General features: G+C 43.8%; 1 protein-coding gene across 1 annotated transcript in view; it reads right to left on the reverse strand.

Annotated features, from left to right (window-relative positions):
• LOC146808598 (tyrosinase-like) overlaps positions 1–27,265 on the reverse strand; it is a 391,240-nt gene that overhangs the window by 260,426 nt on the left and 103,549 nt on the right. The window contains exon 2 of the mRNA XM_085620649.1: positions 23,451–24,256. Within this exon, the coding sequence (XP_085476775.1) occupies positions 23,451–24,224 (774 nt within the window). The 5' untranslated portion in view covers positions 24,225–24,256. The remainder of the gene's footprint in view (positions 1–23,450; positions 24,257–27,265) is intronic.

Consider the following 27,265-nt stretch of genomic DNA (forward strand, 5'->3'; position numbering starts at 1 on the left):
AGATAAGATGATGATTTGAAAAGGTAGAAACGTATATATGCACGCTTTTAACAGTATGGAGAGACCTATGGTTGAGTTTTGCAGTAGTGTGCTGCTTTTTATTTATCCAGGCCTAACACTTTTGCAGTCATAAAAAGATGCAAGTATTGTGCATGCAGACTTTGAATTCCAGGCTCTATATATGCTCTGCTGTAATCACTCAGGTATTAGTGCAGCAGTAATGCAATCATCTAGGTACTACACATGCAATCACCAAGGTATTACTCATGCACTCTTCCAATCATGTATCCAGTACTCATGCCCTTATATAATCACCCAGGCACTACTGTTGCACTCCTTCAATCTTGGAGGTGGTATCCTTGTACGTATGTAATCACTCAGCCAGTAGTCATGCTGTTATGAAATCACCCAGGCATTTGCTTGGCACTCCTTTATTCACTACGGCACTACCTCAGTAGTCCTGCAATCAGCCAAGAATCATCCATGCACTTATAAAATCACTCAGTCACTTCCTGTGTAGTCATGTTAATCCCCAGATATTACCCCTGTAGTCATACAATCAGCCAGGTGTTACCCCTGTACTTCTTTAATCCCCCAGACGTTACTGGTGTACTCATGCAATCACCAATGCATTAGCTATACAGTGGTTTAATTACCCAGGCAGTATGTTTGCAGTCTTTCCATCATGCAGAGACTACTCTTGTACTTGTGTAATCAGTCAGCCAGTATTCATGCACTTTTAAATTCACCCAGGCACTACCTTTGCAGTCCTGCAATCACTCAGGTAGTACCTTAGTAGTTCTGTAATCACCCAGGCAGTAGTCATGGACTTATAATATCACCCACTCACTTTTAATGTATTCCAGTAATCCTCCAGATATTACTGCTTCAGTCATGTAATGACATAGGCACTATATATGTACTACTTCTACAGTCATGCAATGATACAGGCTGGATAAATGCACTTGCACTCATGTAATGCACTCATGTAATAACCCATACACTACCCTAGCAATCATAGAATCATCCAGGCCACACTGTTGCATTCATCTATTCAGCTAGGCACTACTCAATAACTCGTCTATGCCTTCAGGACCTATTCATACACTTATCCATACACTGAACCTTTATGTCTGCAATAATGCAATTAGCCGGTCACTATCTATCTTCTCCTCCAATTACCCAGAGACAACCCTTACACTTATACAATCATCCAAGCACAAGTCACAGAGTTATGCAATCACTCAGGAAGATCTATTACATTTCTCAATTTGTTTGTTTCACTATTTTCCAGAAATATTAAATGCATAATTCTTTTAGATATGATGATGATTTGAAATGGTAGAAACGTATCTGTGCACGCTTTTAACAGTATGGAGAGACCAATGGTTGAGTTATGCAGTAGTGTGCTGCTTTATATTTATCCAGGCCTAACACTTTTGCAGTTATAAAAAGAGGCATGTATTGTCTGTGCAGACTTTGATTTCCTGGCTCTATATCTGCTCTGCTGTAGTCACTCAGGTATTAGTGCTGCAGTCCTGCAATCATCTAGGTACTACGCATGCAATCACCAAGGTATTACTCATGCACTCTTCTAATCATGTAGCCAATACTCATGCACTTATATAATCACCCAGGCACTACCGTTGCACTCCTTCAATCTTGGAGATGGTATCCTTGTACTTATGTAATCACTCAGCCAGTATTCATGCTGTTATGAAATCACGCAGGCATTTCCTATGCACTCTTTTATTCACTCAGGCAGTACCTCAGTAGTCCTGCAATCAGCCAAGAAAGACCCATTCACTTATAAGATCACTCAGTCACTTCCTATGTTGTCATGTTTATCCCCAGATATTACCCCTGTTGTTATGTAATCAGCCAGGTGTTACCTATGTACTCCTTTAATTCCCCAGACGTTACTGTTGTATTCATGCAATCAACAATGCATTAGCTATACAGTGGTTTAATTACCCAGGCAGTATGTTTGTAGTCTTTCAGTCACGCAGGGACTACTCTTGTACTTATGTAATCACTCAGCCAGTATTAATGCACTTATAAATTCACCCTGGCACTACCATTGCAGTCCTGTAATCACTCAGGTAGTACCTTAGTCGTTCTGTAATCACCCAGGCAGTACTAATGGGCTTATAATATCAGCCACTGACTTTTAATGCATTACAGTAATCCTCCAGATATTACTGCTGCACTCATGCAATGACATAGGCACTATTTATGTACTACTCCTACAGTCCTGCAATGATGCAGGCTGCAGCTATGCACTTATGTAATAACCCATACACTACGGTTGCAGTTATAGAATCATCCAGGCCCTTCTGTTGCATTCATCTATTCACCTGGGCACTACTCAATAACTCGTCTCTGCCTTCAGGAGCTATTTATAAACGTATCCATACACTGAACGGCTATGTGTGCAATCATGCAATTAGCCAGTCACTATCTATTCTCTCCTAAAATTACCCAGCGACTACCCTTGCACTTATACAATCATCCAAGCACAAGTCACTGAGTTATGCAATCACTCAGGCAGATCTATTGCATGTCTCAATTTGTTAGTTTCACTATTTTCCACAAATATTGTATGCATATTTCTTTTAGATATAATGATGATTTGAAAAGGTAGAGACATATATATACATGCTTTTAACAGTATGGAGACACTTATGGTTGAGTCAGGTAATAGGGTGGTGCTTTATATTTGTCTAGGCCTAACACTTTTGCAGTTATAAAAAGAGCCAAATATTGTCCGTGCAGACTTTGAATGATCCAGGCTCTATATGTGCTCTGCTGTAGTCACTCAGGTAATAGTGCTGCAGTCATGCAATCATCTACACACTACTCATGCAATGACCAAGGTATTACCCATGCAACCTTCTTATCATGTAGCCAGTACTCATGCACTTATATAATCAGCCAGGCACTACGGTGTTCTCCTTCAAACTCGGAGAGGATATTGTTGTACTTATGTAATCACTCTGCCAGTAGTCTTGCTGTTATGAAATCACACAGGCACTACCTTTGCACTCCTTTCTTCCCTCAGGCAGTACCTCAGTAGTCCTGCAATCAGCCAAGAAGTACCCATGCACTTATAAAATCATGCAGTCACTAACTATATAGTCATGTAAAGCTTCAGGTATGACCCTGTAATCATGCAATCAGCCAGGTGTTAACTAATGCATTAGCTATGCAGTGTTTCTATTACTCAGGCAGTATGTTTGTAGTCTTTCAATGAGGCAGTGACTACTCTTGGGCTTATGTAATTAATTAGTCAGTACTCATACACTTATTGAATCAGTCAGTCACTTCCTATGTAGTGATGTAAATCCTCAGATATTATCCTTGTAGTCATGGAACAAGTCAGGTGTTACCTATGTAGTCCTTTAATGCCCCAGATGTCACTTGTGTACTTATACAATTTTGTGTATAATTATTTTAATAATAGTAAGTGATTTAACAAGTGAATTTAAACTTTTTTTTGTTTTCAGATACTGACCATTATCATTACTAAAGATTCATCATGACCAAGAAAGAAGAAAGGAAAAGGAAAGAAAGAAAAGAATCATATTTTTTTTAAAAAGAGAAAGCAAGAAATCAGACAAAGTAGAACATGTGACAGTGAAGAAAAAGGCTGCTGGTAAGATAACTAAAGATTTTGTTAAAATAGTTTTAAAGAAAATTACAAATTTAGAAAATGGACAAAAGAAAAAGAAAACTTGTTCAATCATTCAGAAGGAAAAGCAAAAAAAACATAGTGATAGAATATCAAGCTTTGGTAAAAAAATCTATGATAAAAAAAGGATGAAACAGTATAAAGAAATAAGGAAACACATGTTTAAAAGTAAAGTATTGCAAAATGTAATGAAACATTAACAAAATATAAGAAACAATCAGCATTTTATAAAAAAACCCATTACAAATATAGTTGAAAAGGCTTTTGAATTAAAAAGAAGATTGTTTATATTAGTTTTAAACAGAATGAGGACACTCAATAAAATAATGGACTTTATGAAAGAGAAAAATAAAAGAAAACGACTGATCAATAGAACTAACTTTTGCACATTTTTGAGGGGGGAATGGAAGCACACTTCTAGTAGTGAACCTTTTTTTAATGAAGAGAGCTATTTTCAACAAAATACATTAGTTCACGCAGTTGATACCAATGGTCGTTCCTATGAGGTTAAAAATGGTTGTCCAATTGAAAAAGAAAAGATGGTTCCTAGAAATGTAGAAGAAGTAATAGCTGAAGGAGAAGAAGGGAGACGTTCTCAAGCTCCACTGTATAAATGGGACTGGGATTGTAGTAGCATTTGTAGTATACAACAGTAATCTATTGATATTTTTGTATTTTTTTTTTACGAGAATACTGTAAAAAAAGTGTGAAATGGAAGATTAAGATGTTGCAAGGATTAGATTCTTGTAAAGTCAGAAAATATACTGGTTTGCAGGGTCATTCTCTAGCTTGTCTAAGTGTCTTTCATCATTTAAGAATGTTAGCAGTACATCACTCACAAATACGGACGTTAGTAAGAAGATTGTACTATGTAAAGAGTCCAGCATTATCTTTAGCTAAAGTAAACACTGCTCTTTTGCATGGTTCAGAATCAGATGTAAAAAAGGTGTGTGATGATATACTGCTTCGTTTTTTCTGTCCTGAAGAGGAGTGTAGAGAAGGTAAGAGTGTCATTAATGTAGGTGTTGAACAAGAGGTGGAAGATAGTTGTACTCAAAAGTTTGCTGAAGAAATTACAAAGTGTAAAGTCGTTTGTAGTGAAAAACCAAATTATATTTGTATCTGTTGTAGACGTAGTCACTATAAAAATCAAACTAGGAATGTTGATGTGTATTTAAAAAGTGAAAAGGAACTCAATTAAAAGTGGGAGCAATTTGGTGCTTATTTGATGGTGGAAGGTCTTTTTTAGTTGGGTACTGATCAATGTATTTGTAAATATTGTTACAGCAAACTAGAAGAAATGTAATTGCCAGATAGAGCTGTACATACTAACCTAGAGTTGGAAGGTATTCCTTCAGAACTAGAAGATTTAAATACATATGAATGTATTCTAATTCAATCTGTGCATCCGTTTCAGGCTATTTTTTGTATGGAGCCTAAAACAAGTAAGCTGCCTCCTACAGATTTACTAAGAAGTTTAAAAGGAATAGTTGTGTATTTATCTTTGGATTTAAAAAAAAAATATTTAAACAGTTGGTGTAGATCGAGAAGAAATCAAACCTGTAGTTATTCTAGTTAATGGTGTACCAACAATTAGTCGGAAAATATGGAAAGAGATGTGAGCAAACTTAAAAAAAAGCTACATTATATCTTACACAGAACAATATTTATTATAAAAATATACCTGTGTACGAACAAGAAATATCTTTAGATGATGACACAGAAATTTCCACTGGCCAAATTGAAAATGTCGATGTCTCCAGGACTGAAGACTTTTATGAGCATTACAGTATTCATCCTTTACATTCAAAAGAAGATATTGGAACTGCTATTGAATTATTCCAAATGAAGAATCCAAAGGGAACTCCCATGAGTATTTGGGAAAGAAATTTAGAAGCGCGATGTTTTCCACAGCTGTTCCCCACTGGATAAGGTGCACGATATGATGAACGACCTGTGCAGATTCCAGCTTCAGCATATCGTACAACAAGATTATACCAAGAAGATCCAAGATTTCGACAATGTATTCCCTACATATTTCATCTTTTGTCTGAAAATTACTTGTTTGAACTGTCATATGCAGTGAACCACATATTAAAGACAGGAGTTCATCTTACAGATCTTTCTGCAAAGGAATTCATGCACAAAGTGGAACAAAGAGAAGATCATTTAGAATCTTAGTTGATTAATTTGATGGCGTGTCAATGTGGTACTAATGAGTATTGGTATCGTCGTCACGGAGAACTGAAATATATGCTAAGGAATTTAGGAACCCCTACGTGGTTTGTTATGCGAGGCTGTGCAGAATAATCATGGGACGATTTACTTGATTTTGTACAAGAAGCGAATTCAAACGTTATAAAACATTGAATTCAAGACACCTGGAGAACTGTGTTCCTTGGATCCAGTCAATGTGTGCAGATATTTTAATAATAGGTTTCAAGCAATGATGACTTGTATCTGAATTAAAAAAGAATCCACCTCTTGGAGAAGGTATTAATTTCTTTTGGAGAAAGGAGTACCAAGCCGGAGGTGCTCCACATATATATATGTTATTATGGATTAAGGATGCTCCTAAATTTTGAACCGATTCTGATGAGGCTGTTTTATCTTTAATTGAAGACTATGCTACCTGTGCGATTCCAAAAACAAGAGGAGAAAATACCTTGAAACAGCAAGTTTTAAGGTTTCAAAATCATCGATGTGGAAAGTTTTGCAGACGGAAATACAAGTCCAAGGAAAAGTTTTATACAAAATGTCGATTTGGTTTTCCACAACCAGTAATTTCCAAAGGAAGAGTCAACAGTTTTATGTCAGCAGTGAGACATAACATCACTCGAAAATCTCCAAAGAATACTTACAATATAAAAGAAGTAAAGAATCAAAATATATTAATGATTACAATCCAGTAATTTCATCAATGTGGAATGCTAATATGGATATCCAGTATGTTGCAGATAATTCCATTGCTGTTGGTCGCTACGTTACATCTTATATAACAAAATCCGAAAAGACGGAGTTAAAAGAAATGTGGGAAGATATTTCGCAAGAGTAGAGTCGTAGTAAGAGAATGTACTGCTTTAGTTTGAAGATGCTTTCACATTGAGAGATTGGATCCTACAAATGTTTGGATCGGTTGACATCTGCAAGTTTATATTCAAAGTCAAGAGGAATCATTTGGGTAGGTCTAGGTCTTGCTGCAACACAAAATCATGTATTGAAATCTGTAGAAGAAATTGAATACTTGGCACTGAATGAACTGGAAAGTACAGATATTCTTAAAACAAATATGTTGGACACGTACTATCCTAAAAGAAGCCCACATCTGGAAAACATATGTCTGTATGAAGTACTGCAGCATTACACACTTTAAGAGAAATGTAACAGAAAATGTAAATGAAGGAAAATATGCAGTGATTGCATGTGATGGATGTTTGGTAAAACATGCAAAAGGACATCTGATTAATCAAAGGAAACTCAGCTGCAATACTCCAGATAAAAGAGAATTTTTTTATTTAGCACTTCTACAACTCTTCAAACCTTGGCAGACTGAAATGTAAGTACTTGGAGATTTTGAGTGTTATGAAGATTTGTTCAATGCATGTAAAGATAGCATTGAATGTACAGTTTTCCCAAACTATCTGCAAATGTTGAACAAAGAGATTAATCAAGAAACTATGATTGCAGCTGAAATAGCTAGAGACAGTTCTCAATATAGTCAGAGTTCTGCTGCACTTAGTCAAAATCCATTAGGAGAACCCATTGTTGAAAATGAAGCTGCAATAGCAATGAGTGAAGTGCAAACGGCTATGCAACAAGCACAGCAAGACGCTATTGAGTTGGAAAACTTAGAAGAACAACTGAATATTGAACAGAAAGATATATATCAGGAACTTACACAACAGATACAACATGGTTTACTGCACGAAAGAATGCCATTTAAACCTATTTGAATGTTTATCAGTGATCAAGCTGGAACAGGAAAAAGTTTCTTAACTAAAGGTTTGAGAAGTTAGCTACAGAAAACCACTGACTCACATTTATCTTGTGTTGTAACCGCTCCAACTGGATTAGCAGCACACAATATTAAAGGGATTACATTACATCGTTTGCTCATGTTACCAGTAGAACATGAAAATAAGTTGGAAATCACAAGCTTTCTGGAGAAGCTTGTTATGAAGTATCTAAAGTACTGAAGAAAATGAAAGTTTTTATAATTGATGAGGTAAGCATGGTCTAAAACGTAATGCTTGCCTTTGTACATTTAAGAATGCAACAGATTTTAAAAACAGACTATGATGTTTTATTTGGAGGAAAACATATAATTGTATTCGGCGATCTATTACAACTTACTCATGTTAAAGGCCAACCAGTTTTTAAGACCCTTGTTCATGAAGACATTACAAAAAGAACGCTAGCTCTGCGATAAAATTCAGAGTTGGCCGGCGATAATTATCCTCACGCTAAGAGCGCTGAGCGATATTTATCGTCGGCCCTTGCTGAAATGCCACTAAATTCTTGAAAAATTCATTGAGTTAAGACAATCCAGCCAACGTGTTTCATTCCCATGTAGGGAACTTCCTCAACGCGTTTCGTTCCCATATAGGGAACTTTCTTAGAAAAATCACAACACTAATGCACACTTGCATTAGTGTTGTTGTGATATTTCTTTAGTTCTGTGTCTCATGATTTATATGTAATTTAGATGTGTTTTTGTCACATTTTACAGCCCTGATGAAGTTCCCTATATGGGAATGAAACGCGTTGAGGAAGTTCCCTATATGGGAATGAAACACGTTGGCTGGATTGTCTTATCTCAATTAATTTTTAAAGAATTTATGGAATAAATAAGTTATTTTTCTACCTATATTGGCCTATTGGACATCTTGAGCTGCGCACCCCTATTCTTTTATGTTCTTGGGATCCCAGAGCCCATTTTCCTTGTATAAATTCTCATAATAGCTTAAAAAAACATGTGTATTTCACTGTGTAGTGTGACTACTTCCGCCTATATATTTTTAATCTCTAGGATGTCTCCCCCAGTGGTTTTCTGTCTAGTCCTTGCAGCTAGCAGGTGCCCAACTTGTTCAAAAAATTAATCGCAAGATTGTGTCCAGGCCAAGAATTTTCCCTCTGCTCTTGCTGCCATGATTTAACCTGCTGCAGCCTTTGCTAGCGCTAACTTCTGAAGGATCTCATCTGTATTTGAGCCAATGGCAATAGCTCTAACCAGTTCATCTTCTATGTCTAAAATTGTTCTATGCATGGTCTTAATCTCTTGTTTCGTTCATTTATTTCGGTTCAGCGAGTAGCTCAGGGTCTCCCCTCTGATTACAGCCTTGAGAGCATCCCATACCACCCCATACCCAGAACTACCCCTGTTAATCTCAAATAATTCCTCAAGCCATTTGTTAATATGCTGAACACAGTTCGGGTCTTCTAGCAGGGTGTGTTCAAAAGTCCAGCTGTGTTTCGGCACACCCCCGTCCCCTGCAATGCTTTGAATCTCCAGGACCAAGGGATTGTAGTCTGAGATGACCCGAGGGAATTTCTTCGTGGTACAAGTGGGAAGGAGAGAAGATGAAACCAAAAAGTAATCTAGCTGAGCTACAGCTCTATGCGGTGCCGAATAGTATGTGCTTCCCCTCTCCTGTGGTTTTAGTTGCGTCCAGGCATCCATGAGACCATTATCATCCATCATCTGAATAAGGGCCCTGTGGACTTTTTTTTCCGACCTGTGTCTTTACTTAGATTCCCCTTCCACAACCCCTCTATGCCATTTATATTAAGCTCGCCACATACAATGATCGGCAGAGGCCACTTAGCCAGTTCAGAATTAAGAAGATCGAATATTTCGGGGTCATAAATTGAGCATAGGGTAAAATTAAATCCCTGTTCTTGACCTCCAACAATTACCCATCGACCAAACCCATTAGTTAAACAAGTTTAAACACAACCCTCCTTCTGTGCAAATATTGCTACCCCTGTGTCCTAGTCCGCTGTGTGGTGTGTGCTATCAATTGAAATCCCAACTGTTCTAAGAGGATTTTCCCGTCCCCTCAATATGCGTCTCCTGTATACAAACTATGTCAGCGTGTAGTACCTTAATTTGTTCCTTAACTATCCTGCGTTTGGCAGCGTCGTTCAACCCGCATATATTAATCATTGCTATATGCATGGAGCATATGTATTACCACCCTGTCCCCACATTCCTTCTCCTCCTTTTTCTATTTCCTGCCATCCCACATTAACTTCCTCGCACAATGGTGGGTTTTTTTCATCCCCCCATCCCCAGTCCCTCTCCCGATAAGCCTCCGCTTATCCCCACCCTGCCCTCCCTATCCTCATGGCGCCCCCTCCCCCACCTACAATGTGAGACAAACAGACCTAAGGTTTCTATGGTAGAGCCTGAGAGTCAGCCCCCCTTCTTGCCTATCTGCTAGATGTTATTCTGGTTTTTACACCCCCTCTTTTTAATTTTCAATACAATGTTTTCACCCCCTTTTATTAGAAGTGCTACCCTACTGTGATCTTCCCATCAGCAATTCGTACATCCTGGTGTTTCTTCCATAAAAGTAATCCACCAAAGTACTGAGTTGATACAGTGATAAGAAAAAGTGAAAAAATAAAGTACCAGCAGATGCACCCCCCTCCCTACTTCAGTCTAGCTAACCAAAAGAGAAACATACAGGGCCCTGCCATTACGTTTTTTTGTTTTTCAATGTATTTTTTAGCTTGGATCTCTGAGATAAAGACTTGTAATATTCTTGTGTATAATCTTTAATCGTGCTGGGTTCATCAAATATGCTTGTGCTCCCAAGGCTTGAAAGGGCTGGATCAGTTCTCTTAATTTCCATCGTAGTTCAATGGTAACATTGGAAAAATCTGGTTTAGCAAAGAGGGTCTGATTCTCATAGGTCCGTCTGGCATTCGGGCGGGCCTTAGCATATACTTCCTCTCGAAGCAAAAAGTTCCCGAAATAAATTAGTATTGCCCTTGGCATTGCTGTTCCTTCTCTACCAGGTTGCAATGGTTTTTTCAAGGTTATAGGGAAGCGGTGAACCCGCTGTACCTCTATCTCCCAATTCCAGTGCTGGAGTTCTGGAAAGGCTCCCTTCATCAGTCTCAGTACATAGGCCCTTATGTCATTCCCTTCTATTCCTTCTTCAATACCAAGTATCTGTAGCTTATTACGCCTTTGCCTATTTTCAGAATCTTCCATCTTCCATTGAAGATCTGTGAACTGTGATGCATACGTTTCTGTCTGTGCCTGAGTTCTGACCAAGCCATCTTCAAGTGTGCTAGTTTGCTCTTCAACCTGCGTCAGTCTCAAGTTTATATCTGTGCAAGCTTTAGCCATTTTCCTCACAGCACCCTGAAGTTTCTTTGCTACGAGTCGATTTTCCTTTCCATCCTTTCGGGTCTCTTCCTCCAGTTGCTTTATAGATTTGTAAATCACTTTCAAGGAGGGTGCAGCATCCTCCTCCTGTTCAGAAAGATCTGGATTAACACTCCGGGTAGCAGAGTAGTTGGGATCTGCATTAAGTCTGATGTTGTCTTCTACTTCCCTTTCCAATGGATGGGAGTTTCTGTGTTTCTTCAGGAGCCTCTTTTTCCTGACCACGTGTCCTTCTGAAGGGTACTGAGACTGGAGCTGGAGAGCAGCACTTCACTGATATATTCTACATCAGAGGAACTGACTTCAGAGCCATAGGTTACTGAGTAAAATGTATCCCCGAGATCCAAAGTGTCCTCCATCCCCTTAAAACCTGTTGCCTGCTCGACTAGCATACTGGTGTCCAGTTGGGATGCAATGCCCACAGGCCATTCTTGTGCTAGGGAGGAGTGGGCTACGCTAACAGGATTGTCCCTCAAGGTTGAGACTGTCTGCCCAGATTCGGAAGACAGAAGAGGTCTGTGGCTGTTGGCATCCTCAAGATTTTCAGTAGCAATCTCGCCAAGGATATCATCAGTTTGGATTATCGCCTTGTCGGTTGGCTGTTTACTACAAGAGGCATTCCCCATGCTTGAATAGAGCGGCTGTCCCCCGGCATTATCTGTATCAAGTTGTTTAATCGGTTTTTCCTTGTGGCTAGCCATCATGCCAATACCATCAAATTGGGGGGTCGTGGTGAAAAAGTCTGTAATGCTGTGCTGCCCCACTTGCTCTTGGAGTGCAAGCTGTGGCTGTAGTTGTGGCTGAATATGCCATAGGATCTGTTGGGCAAGCTTTTTTCCCCTTGACTCCTATATTACTGTCAATTAAATCATGTTGCTTTGCAGCCTCCTGCATCTCACCTTTCTTTGGGCACTCCTGGGTCTGTTTCCCCTTCACTGATGTCTAGGTTTTAGAGTTCGCGCAACCCACTGTGTTCGTTCCCTTAGACCTATGTGCCAAGATGCTGGAATTTAGTTCTGTACTTGCCTGCGCTTTGGGTGCCTTCAGGCGTGCAGAATAGCTGGGCTTAGGAGGCATTCTTGCTTTCTCCGATCTGTTGGTGCAGCCCTGCGCCATGAGCCACCCGATCCTTGCGGGTGCGTATGTCTCTCCTGCCCCTCCTCTCTACCAGTCCGAGGTAGCTGCCGATGGGGGCGTTCTCCGTGTCTCCCGGACGGCTGCCAAAACTAGCGTCAGAAGTGCCTCAAGGGGTTGAAGGATGTCGGGGGTCGTTCGCCTCCAGCAGGTGAGTCATGGGGGCATGAATTTAATATGTTTTTAGGGTGGTTAAAGTCCTTGTAGCGCTTAGAGCATTTTCGGCAACAAGGGACGACCAGCTCGGCCATCTGAATCAAGTACCATCTTGTCTCCTCCCAAATTCGGAAGTCTAAATTTATTCAAAGGAATTTACCTTTGAGGGTATTAAAAAGTAGTAAAGTTAGACTTTTGGTCTAAGTTACACCTTTAGTCTAACCTTACCTTTGCAAATCAGGCCCAGGGTTTGAAAAGCGACTAGCTCACACAGGTGCGAGGGAAAGCACTTGAAGGCATATTGGTGAAATATGAAAGGTATTTGTATTGATTCACAAAGGCCTCGGGACACATAAAAGATAAACTTGAATTGGGATGATTCACACAGACCTGCAGTCAAGGAAGTCATGAGTGAGAAAGCGATTTTTACTCCCACAATGGTGGGGGCACAGTAGCCAGTTTACAGAGGGATAAAGTCACAGCCAGAGGGAACACCAGTAAGCATAGGAAGTGATTGACTCATGCACACCTGTGATCTCAGTAGTCTGGTTTGTAAAGACTGGTTCACAGATGCCTGAAGCCTTCTCAGTTTGTTTATGAAGGGGTTGATTGACACAGGATAGAGGGTACAACATTTAGATTGGAATGACTGATTTATGTAAGCCTTACCACATAGCAGGCAGCTCAAGCATTGCTTCACACAGGTCTTTAGCAACAGCAGTCAGCCTTGGAAGGCGTAAATAATGCACACCGGAGAGCACAGTAGCCAGGTTTGTACAGTGTGAGTCATACAGGGCATATCAGTCAGTGTCGGAAGTGTTTGGTGATAGAGATTTAAGGGCACATCAGTCAATATTGGAGGGGATTGATTGATGCATGCCGAAGGTCATATGCTAAGTTCCCAAACAGATTGATATATAGAGGCCGGAGGGTACAAGAGACCGTTTCAGAAGGGATTGAATCTAAGAGATTTGAGGGCACATTATTGATATTATAGAGAGACATTGGGGCACAAAGGCATCAGGGCAGTCTTGAGAGGGATTGATTGATACATGCCTGAGAGCAGATTGACTACAGGACATAGCAGGATAGATTACGGAGTTTTGAGGGAGGAGCTGTCACTTTTGCACAGGATACAATCGATCAGGCTTCAAGGAACAGCAGTCATGGTCTGATCAGGGATTGATTCAAACAGTCTTCAGGGCACAGTAGTCAAAACCAGACAAATATTCATTCACATAGACCTCAGGGCAAACACTCATAGCTGGCCGAGATATCGATTCACACAGTCCTCAGGGCACCTCAGTCAAAACCCAAAGAGAAATAATGATTCAAACATCCATGAGTGCCCAACAGTCACAGTTGAGAGAGAAGTTGCTCCATACAGGCCTCAGGGAAAAAAAGTCACAGTTGAGAGAGATATTGATTCATACAGGAATTATGGAACAGCAGTCACAGCAGGGAGAGATATTAACTAATACATGCCTCAGGGAACAGAAGTCACAGTCGAGAGAGATATTGATTCACACATGCCTCAGGAAACAGAAGTCACAGTCGAGAGAGATATTGATTCACACAGGCCTCATGGAACAGCAGTCACAGTCGAGAGAGATATTGATTCAAACAGGCCTCATGGAACAGCAGTCACCATTGAGAGAGATATTATATCATACAGGCCTAAGGGAACAGCAGTCACAGTCGAGAGATATTGATTCATACAGGCCTCAGGGAACATAAGTCACAGCCAGGAGAGATATTAATTCATACAGGCCTCATGGAATAGCAGTCAGAGTCGAGAGTGATATTGATTCATACAGGCCTCAGGGAAAATTAGTCACAGCTGCAGAGATATTAATTCATACACGCCTCATGGAATAGCAGTCACAGATGAGAGAGATATTGATTTATACAGGCCTCATGGAACAGCAGTCACAGTGAAGAGATTTTGATTCATACAGGCCTTATGGAATAGCAGTCCCAGTTGAGAGGGATATTGATTCATACAGGCCTCAAGGAACATTAGTCACAGCCAAGAGACATATTAATTCATACATCCCTCATGGAACTGCAGTCACAATTGAGAGATATATTGATTGATATAGGACTCATCGAACAGCAGTCAGAGTCGAGAGAGATATTGATTCATACAGGCCTCAGGGAACATTCGTCACAGCCAGTAGAGATATTAATTCATACAGGTCACATGGAACAGAAGTCACAGTCGAGAGAGATGTTGATTCATGCAGGCCTCATGGAACAGCAGTCGCAGTCGACAGATATTGATTAATTCAGGCATCATGGGACAGCAGTCACAGTCGAGAAGGGATATTGATGCATACAGGCCTTAGGGAACAGCAGTCACAGTCGAGAGAGATATTAATTGATACAGGCCCCAGGGAACAGCAGTCACAGCCAGGAGATATATTGATTCATACAGGCCTCATGGAACAATAGTCATAGTCGAGAGATATATTGATTGATACAGGTTTCTGGGAACAGCACTCACAGTCGAGAGAGATATTGATTCATACAGTCCTCAGGTAACATTAGTCACAGCCAGGAGAGATATTAATTTATACATCCCTCATGGAACAGCAGTCACAGTCGAGAGGAATATTGATTCATACAGGCCTCAGGGAACATCAGTCATAGTCGAGAGATATATTGATTCATACAGGTTTCGGGGAACAGCACTCACAGTCCAGTGAGATATTGATTCATACTGGCCTCAGGGAACAGCAGTCACAGTCGAGAGAGATATTCAGGCACATGCATCAAAACAAAAACAGGTTGCAAACGGGCAGATTCTCAGAATCTGCCCCTTTGTGACCAGTAGTTTTGCATTTGGGATGCATCATCCCAAATGCAAAAATCACAATTTAAGTAATCTCTAAATTGCGATTACTTAAATTGCGATTGCATTTAAGGAATCGCAAATTGAGATTCCTTAAATGCAATGCATTAAAGTTAAAAAATTAGGGATTTTGCTAATAGGGGGCGCAAATTACCATGGAGTTGAACTTCATGGTAATTTGCAAAAACTAAAGTGCATTTTTCAAAGTTCCATTTTACACACGCACATGACCCAAGGGTCATGTGTGTGTGCAAGATGCACTCATATGCAGATTTCAGGGGTGCAACAGGGTGTCCTTTTGACACCCTGGCACCCTTGAAATTGCATTTTCAATTTGCGATTCTTTAATTGAGAATCGCAAATTGAGAATGTCTTCCCATTCATTCCTATGGGCCTCTAGGCCCATAGGAATGAATGGGGAGGTATTCCTTAATTGCGAGTCGCAATTTGCGACTCGCATTTAAGGAATGTTTAGAAAACGCTATTTTTAAAGCAATTTCTACATGCATAGGCTTTTGCGATTCCTTAATTGCGATTCCTTAAAAATCACAATTAAGAAATCGCAAAAGCCAACATATATGCATGTGCCTGATTGATTCATACAGGCCTCATGGAACAGCAGTCACAGTCGAGAGAGATTATGATTCATACAGGCCTCATGGAACAGCAGTCAGAGTCAAGAATGATATTGATTCATGTAGGCCTCAGGGAACATTAGTTACAGCCAGGAGACATATTAGTTCATACAGGCCTCATGGAGCAGCAGTCACAGTTGTGAGAAGGTGGCCTGATATATGCTGTCCACTAGTTCTAGTGGGCACCTTGCATCAGTCCAAACAACCCCTTATGGTGATAGGTTAAAGACAACCTTATGTGAAAGCTATCCTAGTGGTAGCTATGGGGAGCAGCCTTCAGGCTAAGTCTTGATGGAATTTAAAGCAGCTTGTTTTACCAGTCTATAATCTCTTGAATGATCAAATGAAAAGATAACCACACCAGGTATATATTCAAAATATATGTATTTAAGATAATACACACCCCTCTAGTCTCTTTATGAGAATGGAGTTCGAAGTACTTCAGTTACAAGTGTTTATGCATCAGTAAAAACACAAATACACGTTTGGGCCCTAGGGGCGTACCAAACCATATACTAAAATAGTGGTATAAGAACCATGACTGAAATAGGCAAGGTGCCTATTACCTCTAGAATCGCTGGGACCCCAAGGAACCACCCAAGGTAGTGACACAGGGAACCCACGGCAGCCGTATGCAGTGTGGAAACACAACCGCGGGTTTCTATTACTTTCTATAGGGAATGTCGTGGTTGGAATTTTAAAGATTAGGGACACTTCAAATCGAACTAGGAACAAACCCTTTTGGACTTAGACAGTTCTAGGGCTAGCACCCTCGAGAGTACCGGAGTACTTGAGTTACCTCACCCAGGGAAGCCGGGTGCATAGGTGACTTTTGGTGTCGGGTCACGTTGTCGATTCCAATGGAAGCCTGCAAAGAACTGCTGCTGCCGTGGAGAGGAGATGTGTCCGGAGAGATCCAAGCCTGGATCTAGGATGTAAGGAACCTGAAAGCAGAGGGGACAGAGTCTGGGTCACTTGCCAGTGACCAAGGGCAGGATGGACCAATGCCCACAGATGTCGGGTGCTTCAGGTGAGTTGACAGGTGTCTTGACTCTTCAGCCACGAGGTCCAGGAGACTTTGACGAAGTCCACGAGCCGGATTCGAGCTGCTCCATAAAGTCTGTCGGGTGCTGTGGTGTGGGCGACCAGGAAGGACCCAACAAGCCTTGGCAACGGCAAGTCTCAGGAAATCAGAGAAAGGACTGCGGTGCAGACCAGCAAGGTCTGAGGGACTCACCGAGCAAGGGTAAGTAAAAGCAAGTCTGGAGTAACCAGACAAACCACAAGTAGAAATGGAGTTGCCTTCAAGGGGACCTGCTAGCCAATGGGCTATTGATCGCGAAGGAGCCTCGAGCGATCACACTTGGAGCTGGCCCACGGGTCACTCGTGGAGTGGAGGCCAACAATCTTCGGTGCAAAAGGTGCTCAAGGCTGGGTCTACTCGCAGCCCAAAGCACAACTTCGAGGATGACAAGGAAGGTGTTGTTGCTGCAAAAGTTCACCGTGTCCAGGGGTCACGGTTCCACATTACCCACAATAGCCACAGGCCTCAACTTTGCTGCGGACTCAGGGTAGCCTAAGGGAAGTCTGGAAATCCACATCTGGTGTTGCAGAGACTTCAGCGTCCGGCGGGAGCTTCACCAATGCAGACTGGTTAGTTGCTTCTTTGGTGCCTGCCGAGCAGGGGAGTCACTCCTTGACCCCAAGGGAGATTTCTTCCATCTCCTAGTCATGATAGAAAGTCGAAGGTCCAGGATATATGTTTCAGAGGTTCGTCCAGGGTAATCTAAAGTCCTAGGGACTGAATTCCTCTACTTATACTAAGTTTAGGGGATGGACTAACTCTAAGGCTCCACCTATGGGTGGGCCTGGGGTGGGGGTGGTTACACCCCTTCCCCTTTGTCAAGTTTCGCACCGGAGCAGGGGCTGAGTGCCCCTGCAACCAGTTTGGACCGGGCTATGCACAGGGACACCTTGTGTGCCCCAGGCAGTGTCTCAAAAGCATTTTCTAAATGCACCTTTCCTGCCCCAATACACATCTGCCTGTCTGGGGAGGTGGTTACACCTCCCTGTGACAGGAAACCTATTGTCCAGGCCTCCCCTGCTGGAGTTTCCCTCAGCAGCAGGAGGCCAGACCCGTGTCTGTGGCAGTGGCATCCATTTTGTGATGCCAGTGCTTTGAAAGGATTTAACCGGGTTAAGACCAGTGTGAATATGTCTCTCCCTCTAGAAGGGTGGAATGTTACCCCCGCCACCAGGACTGGCGGGGGGGATAGTATTCCAAAGCGTTTGACACCAAACACAAATTTTTTTGATGCAGCCATTCCAATGTTAGTATTTACCGCGAGGTTATAATGCACTTAAGAGTATATGGTATGGCTGTATCACAGAACAGCCATAAGGACGTATTTCCGAATGCTGCAGAGGGGCTCAGCTCATGCTAGGGCACCCTCTCTCATAAAACCAAGCACTCTGCCTTCAGGATTGTCAAGGCCTGCCATAGGAGTGGCTTATAGGTTTATATGTGTCTGTATAAGGTATATAGGTAGCCTATACCTCAGTAAGGGGTGCAAGCACACCCTTACCCAAGTTGCAGTAGCTGACCTGTAGTGTCATTTTCGAGTGCTTCCCAGTGGTGGCATAATACATGCTGCAGCCCCTGGTAGGCCTCTGAGGTACCTATGCCCTAGGTACATAGTATACCATCTACTAGGGGCTTATAAGGCACTCCAGAATCCAATTAGATATGTACCTATTGTACATGGAAAGCATTTTAGAGAGAAAGCAGGTAGGCTGTAGTCCTGATTAGCAGGGCCAAAGACAGACTAAAGTTGAAAAACAGTGAAACACCAGCAAAAAGTGGGGGTACCCATATGAAGCAGATCCTACTCTCCTACAACAGTCAAGAGAGATATTAATTCATATAGGCCTCAGGGACCAGCAGTCACAGTCGAGAGTTATTGATTCATACAAGCCTTAGGTACAGCAGTCAGCAGATGGTAAATTGCAAGGCCCAAAGGCACAGGTGTCACCACTTGGAGAGATATTGATTCAAAGAGGGTTCAGTGCACAGAAGTCACAGCCAGGAGAGATGTTCATTAACACAGGCCTCACGGCAGAGTTGTCGGGATCAAGTGAGGTATTGAATTTCATGGGGCCTCAGGGCACAGCAGTCACAGCCGGTGTAAATATTGATGCAAGCCTCAGGGAACAGTAGTCAGGAGAATAGATATATTGATTCTTGCCGGCCTCAGAGCATTGTAGTCACAGCCAAGATATATTGACTCAAAGAGGCTTCAAATCACAGCAGCCACACTTCAGAGAAATATGAATTAATATGGTCCTCAGGATGCAACAGCAACTGCTGGGAGAGACATGGATTTATACACCAGTCACTTTCAAGAGAGATATTACAACACGTGGCCTCGGGGCACAGCAGTCACCACTGAGTTAGCTATTGACTTATACAGGCCACAGGGCACAGGACTATCAGCCTGGAGGGATATTGATTCATACAGCTCTCTGGGCACATCAGTTACTGCCTAGAAAGACATTCATTCAAACAAGCCTCAGGGTATAACAGTCACAGACAAGAGAGATATTGATTCATATAGGCCTCAGGGCACTGTAGTCACGGCCGGGAGGGCTGTTGATTCATACAGGCTTTATGTTCTGTGGCAATTTCTTTGCATCGATTTGAGTTAACTGCAGGCACTTTTGAAATGGATTGTTGCACCTGAGTCTGGAGATAGAGCAGAAGTTGATTTGTGAGGATGGATCCAAGCGTGTGAGTGAGGAGTCCTGGCCCGTGCTCCACAAGTTGAACCAACCTGCCATTTAATGATTTGACTCCTCACTAGAATAAGAATTAAGATGTATTGAAGCATGCTCACTAAAATGTCCAACAAAACACGAACAAATGATGCACCAAAGAGATGGACTTCTTCAGGGCGTGTGTCTCCCAACGACACCACGGAAGGAGGCGAGACAACGCCGCGGTTCCCTACACTTACCATGGTGTGGAACTGGTGAGTGCTCCGATTTTGGTCCGCTCGGATTGTGCGTGGCCAAATACATTCGATACCTGGACATATTTGGGCTCCGATTCTGGTTTATTTACATTTCATCCACACAAAAAGATTTTTAAAGGTGTGGAACTGGTGATTGCTCCTGGTTTGGTCCGCTCCAATTGTGCGTGGCTGAATTTACTCGGTACCTGGACATATTTGGGCTCTGGAAGTGGTTGATTAACGTTTCATCCACACTAAATATTTTTAAAAGATTGAGTAAATATGGACTGCTCTTTTCAATACAAAATTTCTTTGATCACACTGATCCATCGCGGATACCCTGACTTAATGTTAGGAGTATATTGCACACGCCCTGAAGAAGTCCATCTCTTTGGACAAAACGCGTTGCCTGTTGGACTCAACTTGATGTGCTAAAAGTCAATTAAATAAAGGATGTTTTGAAGAACCAATTTTGGACACAGATCTCATGAATATACTCTCACAAAGTGGTGCACCATGTGTTCGTGTTTTGTTAGACATTGTTATGTCCAGTGTTGGACCGCACCATGACAGTGGGTGCATTAATTGTGTACACACACCATTTGGGGACTTCCCCATCCTGTACAGCAAATAGGGGATTTCAGGTTAGGAGCTAGTTCCTTTTAGGGTCCCACTGCCAATGTTGTCTTCATGCTCACTAAGATGCCTGTATTTTTAGTCTCCTTGCTTGCCGAACTTACAGCAACAACATCTCAACATACACTTTCGGCTAATATTTGAAGACTGACGTTTGAATAGTAAATTAAACCTATCCCTAAATGTTTCTCCAAACTTGTATGCCGTGGAGGGAAATATATGAATATGAGTGTATGAGAGGCACTGAATTGCAGACAAGCGGCAAAGGTTAGTACACTAAACCTGATTGCTATGTAAATTTTGTGGCATGTGTATTAGCCTGGACCCACTGCTTGCCAAATTTGCCTTTGTGTGCGATATGAGAATTTAAACTCAATATAACTCAGTGGGAAGCTAGGGGCAGGGCCCCAGAACATGCATATTAAGTGTACATCAAAAAAAGCACCTCCCTTCCTATCAGTGAATCATGGAAAAGCATGCTAGCACATGCATCTTAAGTGTACATCAAAAGAGCGCCTCCCTTCCCATGATTGAAGCAGGGAGCAGCGCCCCAGCACATGCATCTTAGGTGTACATCGGAAAGAGTGCCTCCCTTCCCATGGGTGAAGCAGGGAGCAGGGCCCCAGCACATGCATCTTAGGTGTACATCAAAAGAGTGCCTCCCTTCCCATGGGTGAAGCAGGGAGCAGGGCCCCAGCACATGCATCTTAGGTGTACATCAAAAGAGTGCCTCCCTTCCCATGGGTGAAGCAGGGAGCAGGGCCCCGTACATGCATCTTAAGTGTACATCAAAAGAGTGCTTCTATTCCCATGAGTGAAGCAGGGAGCAGGGCCCCAGCACATGCATCTTAAGTGTACATCAAAAGAGTGCCTCCCTTCCCATGAGTGAAGCAGGGAGTAGGTCCTCAGCACATGCATCGTAAGTGTAGATTAAAACAGTGCCTCCCTTCCCATGATTGAAGCAGGACCCCAGCACATGCATCTTAGGTGTACATCAAAAGAGTGCCTCCCTTCCTATGAGTGAAGCTGGGAGCAGCCCCCCGTACATGCATCTTAAGTGTACATCAAAAGAGTGCCTCCCTTCCCATGATTGAAGCAGGGAGTAGGTCCTCAGCACATGCATCATAAGTGTATATCAAAAGAGTGCCTCTCTTCCCATGAGTTAAGCAAGGAGCAGCGAGCTAGCACAAGCATCGTAACTGTACATAAAAAGAGTTCCTCTCTCCCCATCGGTGAAGCAGGGAGCAGGGCCCTAGCATATGCATCTTAAGTGTACATCAAAATAGTACATCTCTTCCCTTCATCGAAGCAAGGAGCAGCGAGCCAGCACATGCATGTTAAGTGTACATCGGAAAGAGTGCCTCCCTTCCCATCAGTAAACCAGGGAGCAGGGCCCCAGCACATGCATTGTAAGTGTACATCAAAACAGTGCCTCCCTTCCCAAGATTGAAGCAGGGAGCAGGGCCCCAGCACATGCATCATAAGTGTATATCAAAAGAGTGCCTCCCTTCCCATGATTGAAGCAGGGAGCAGGGCCCCAGCACATGCATCATAAGTGTACATCAAAAGAGTGCCTCCCTTCCCATGGGTGAAGCAGGGAGCAGGGCCCCAGCACATGCATCTTAAGTGTACATCATAAAGAGTGCCTCCCTTACTATGAGTGAAGCAGGGAGCAGGGCCCCAGCACATTCATCTTAAGTGTACATCAAAAGAGTGCCTCCCTTCCCAAGAGTTAAGCAAGGAGCAGCGAACCAGCACATGCATCTTAAGTGTACATCAAAAATGTGCCTCTCTCCCCATCAGTGAAGCAGGGCCCCAGCACATGCATCTTAAGTGTACATCAGAAAGAGTGCCTCCCTTCCTATGAGTGAAGCAGGGAGCAGCGCCCCGTACATGCATCTTAAGTGTACATCAGAAAGAGTGCCTCCCTTCCCATGAGTGAGGCAGGGAGCAGGGCCCCAGCACATGCATCTTAAGTGTACATCAAAAGAGTGCCTCCCTTCCCATGGGTGAAGCAGGGAGCAGGGCCCCAGCACATGCATCATAAGTGTACATCAAAAGAGTGCCTCCCTTCCCATGATTGAAGCAGGGAGCAGGGCCCCAGCACATGCATCGTAAGTGTACATCAAAAGAGTGCCTCCCTTCCCATGAGTGAAGCAGGGAGCAGGGCCCCAGCACATGCATCTTAAGTGTACATCAAAAGAGTGCCTCCCTTCCTATGAGTAAAGCACGGAGCAGCGCCCCGTACATGCATCTTAAGTGTACATCAAAAGAGTGCCTCCCTTCCCATGAGTGAGGCAGGGAGCAGGGCCCCAGCACATGCATCTTTAGTGTATTTCAAAAGAGTGCCTCCCTTCCCATGAGTAAAGCAGGGAGCAGGGCCCCGCACATGCATCTTAAGTGTACATCAGAAAGAGTGCCTCCCTTCCCATGGGTGAAGCAGGGAGCAGGCCTCCGTACATGCATCTTAAGTGTGCATCAAAAGAGTGCCTCCCTTCCCATGAGTGAAGCAGGGAGCAGGGCCCCAGCACATGCATCATAAGTGTACATCAAAAGAGTGCCTCCCTTCCCATGGGTGAAGCAGGGAGCAGGGCCCCAGCACATGCATCACAAGTGTACATCAGAAAGAGTGCCTCCCTTCCCATGGGTGAAGCAGCGAGCAGGGCCCCGTACATGCATCTTAAGTGTACATCAAGTAAAGAGGTTTTCTATATTTCAGTCACTAAAGCAGGGAGCAGCATGCAAGCAGCAGTGTGGTGGGCCTACTTCAAGTAAAGAGGCCTAGTTTCTAGTATGTGAAGCAGGGTTGGGCAGCTTCCTAGCACAAGCATCTCAGATCCACATCAAGTAGAGTCCTCTCTTCCGGTGAACAGCAAATCAGGAAGTGGCAGTCCCGGACATGCATTTTAGACCTATATCAAGTAGAGTGACCTACCTTCCAGTTAGCGAAGTAGGACGGGGCAAGAATCCTTCCATTGGTGCCAACCCTGCCCAGGAGGTCATCGGTGCACACCGCGCAGGTGTTGCCGTCCTTTGTCCAGTCCCAGTATGGAAGGCACATACTCTTGTTACCAGACACTTGTTGCAGCATACGTTCAAAGAGGATCAACAGGCAGCGATGGCCTGGGCAGAAGGCTGGGCCACGGTGAAGAACGTCTTGATAAGTCCACTTGTCTCCTTCTTTGACATCTATAGCGGAACTGGCATGGATGGCAACAATGCAATCATACTCTGATGCCGGTTCAAATGTGTAGGTTCTAACGTCCCCTAAGGTCCCACCAGTATGAACAACCCACCTGGTGCTGGTGGTGGTCTTGGCCAGGCAGAGTGTGTTGATGAACTGCTTCTTCTCCGCAGCTGTGAGTTGGCGAAGCTCCTTGCGCACACATGGGACGTACTCCGAGCAGGTGGGTCCATGGTAGTAGGGCTTGCAGTCCCCACAGTCTGGTCCATCGTAGTTTCCATTGCAGATGCAGATTTCATCATACTGCTGGTAGGGCCAGTTACACCTTGTGTCGGTTATATCAGGATCATACAGCTGGTACCATCGACAGGACCCTCGACCACTGCTGCTGCCACACACACTCCCCTCGAAGACTGGGCAGCAGCGCCTTTCACTGAGGGCCTTCTGAGTGGAGCAGTCTGGGTGAAACTGGCTCTTCACTGCAGTCATGAGGCAGAGCGCCAAGAGGATATGAGACAGCATCATGGCGCAAGGCTTCCAATCCTAACCTTGGGTACCTGTAGGGACAAGAAGGAGAACTGAGGTTAAAGATTTGCACGGAATAGGAGAAGCACAAGAGGCTTGCACAGAAGGACGCAGGACCTGCCAGGCTTGGGCAGAAGAATGGAGGACCTGCCAGGCTTGGGCAGAAGAATGGAGGACCTGCCAGGCTTGGGCAGAAGAATGGAGGACCTTCCTGGCTTGGGCAGAAGAATGGAGGACCTGCCAGGCTTGGGCAGAAGAAAGGAGGACCTGCCAGGCTTGGGCAGAAGAATGGAGGACCTGCCAGGCTTGGGCAGAAGAATGGAGGACCTGCCAGGCTTGGGCAGAAGAATGGAGGACCTGCCAGGCTTGGGCAGAAGAATGGAGGACCTGCCAGGCTTGGGCAGAAGAAAGGAGGACCTGCTTTCCGGCACAGCCTGGAGGAGTCCCTGCACTCTGGTATATCTGAGACTGAACTTATGGAGTGCCCCAACTTACAACGGAGGATCGAGACGGTTTGAAATGAGACTACTATACATGTATGTGGCCTAGCAGAACATCCAGCTCCTGCAGGCCTGAAAGTGTGCGCTGTGCATGCCACTGAGGAACATTATGATCAGTGTTATATTGAAAAAGATGAATGTTTCCATAAACATAACTCAGCTTTCAGCTAAGAATGGATAGAATTCAAGAACATCGGAAAATGTGCTGCACTCAAATGCCTGCACACATCTGGATGACTCAAGACAGCAACCAACAGGAATGCCAGTCCAAGCGGATTACATATGCCATTATCTTATGTTAGTCGAATGGCTTTTAAAGCACTATTTGCGGGCTGATGCTCCTCAAAGCACAGTTTATGTCTATGGATGTGATTCTGTCGCACTGTCGCAGGCTGCTCTTGGTCTGACAGGATAAGAACCCACCACATACCAGTCATTGCCTCACACCTCATTTATGAGTGTTTTATAAATCCATCTCTATAACTGCGTGAGGCTCAAACACACAAGGGTCCTCTTACATATAGGGCTTGCTTTCCCTCTGTGTGCCATGGAGCATCTTCAAACAGGTGTGTGCAAACAGGGGGGCAGATTTACAAGCCCCCTGCGCCACCTTTATATCGCTTTTCGTGACATACTGGTGGCTCCTCCATATTTATAAGAAGAGGAAAAGCCACCCTGCGTGAATTTTCCTCTCCTTGTAAATACGGCCCCTTCACACGCAGCACTTTGCGTGGGAGGGGCGTTCCATGGGTGTTGATGTGTGTGTTCTCACGCAACACCCACGGAACAAGACAGATTTCCAGATTTACGATTTCTCGTAAATCTAGAGAAGCGTGTGAATGCTACGCCACCCTAGAGGTGTCGTAGCGAGGCGCAACGGGAGAAATGTTTTTATTTCTATTCGTTTTTTCATTCTACAGCACACATTGAAAGAGCAAAATGCCTGTAGTGATTGTTTTTGTGCAGGAAGGTGCCCCTTCCTGCACAAAAAACAATATCCCCATGACGCAGGTATCCTGGCAGCATGGTGCAAAGGGTGCCTACGCATGGCTGCAGTTTGTGCGCAAGCGCAGGGTGAAGCACAGAGATGCAACATATTCTTGTTAATATGTCGCATTCTTGTGCTTCGGAAGTGCCGCAGCGTGGCGTAGCCAAAGTGCTTGCAGTGCCATGCTGCGGTATTTTCTAGTAGATCTGCCCCAGGGAATGTGCTATGTTGAATGCGCTGCCCTCAGGGCTTACATATAGGGCTTGCTTTCCCTCTGTGTGCCATGGAGCATCTTCAAACAGGTGTGTGCAAACAGGGGGGCAGATTTACAAGCCCCCTGCGCCACCTTTACATCGCTTTTCGTGACATAATGGTGGCTCCTCCATATTTATAAGTAGAGGAAAAGCCACCCTGCGTGACTTTTCCTCTCCTTGTAAATACGGCCCCTTCACACGCAGCACTTTGCGTGGGAGGGGCGTTCCATGGGTGTTGATGTGTGTGTTCTCACGCAACACCCACGGAACAAGACAGATTTCCAGATTTACGATTTCTCGTAAATCTGGAGAAGCGTGTGAATGCTACGCCACCCTAGAGGTGTCGTAGCGAGGCGCAACGGGAGAAATGTTTTCATTTCTATTCGTTTTTTCATTCTACAGCACACATTGAAAGAGCAAAATGCCTGTAGTGATTGTTTTTGTGCAGGAAGGTGCCCCTTCCTGCACAAAAAACAATATCCCCATGACGCAGGTATCCTGGCAGCATGGTGCAAAGGGTGCCTACGCATGGCTGCAGTTTGTGCGCAAGCGCAGGGTGAAGCACAGAGATGCAACATATTCTTGTTAATATGTCGCATTCTTGTGCTTCGGAAGTGCCGCAGCGTGGCGTAGCCAAAGTGCTTGCAGTGCCACGCTGCGGTATTTCCTAGTAGATCTGCCCCAGGGAATGTGCTATGTTGAATGCGCTGCCCTCAGGGCTGCCGCAAACTTGTGCTGGTCTTGGGGCAGCACATTTAAGCGAAATATAGAGCGGATATGAAGCAGCCACTACGTGTTTCACTTTGCAGGCGTCACCAGCCTGCACTTTTAAGAGGGAAGAGAGATAAGGAGTGGGTAGATCTCCGCAGAGTTTCACTGAGTTACCCCAAAACTCTGCGAGATGCAACAGATTTCTGCGAGTGGCAGAGCTGTGTTATGTCGCGCTGCTTGTGCTGATTTTTAACGCCAGGAGCCTGTTCCATGCCGCCAAATCAACAGGAGGGGCACCTTGCAGCTCACCAGAGAGCGCTGCTTCTTTCTGCCGCATGAGTAGATTTTCTATTTGAGCGTCAGCTTTTTCACTCAGAACGGCAGCTCTCGACGTGAGTGGTAGAGACTGGTCACGACAGCCCGCATTGAGAAAGCTCGCCAAGAGGTGGTCTAGCGCTTGATAACTTACAATTGGTGAGCCTTGTGTGTGAAAAATGTCTGCCACGCTGCCGTTGGTGAGGTGTTTTCAAAACTCCACGCTCCAAGCAGAGCACAGAGTAGGAAAATGTCTGCAAACTCCGCCAGAGG

The sequence above is a fragment of the Triturus cristatus genome, chromosome 8, assembly GCF_964204655.1.
Source record: "Triturus cristatus chromosome 8, aTriCri1.1, whole genome shotgun sequence".
Taxonomy (NCBI): Eukaryota; Metazoa; Chordata; class Amphibia; order Caudata; family Salamandridae; genus Triturus; species Triturus cristatus.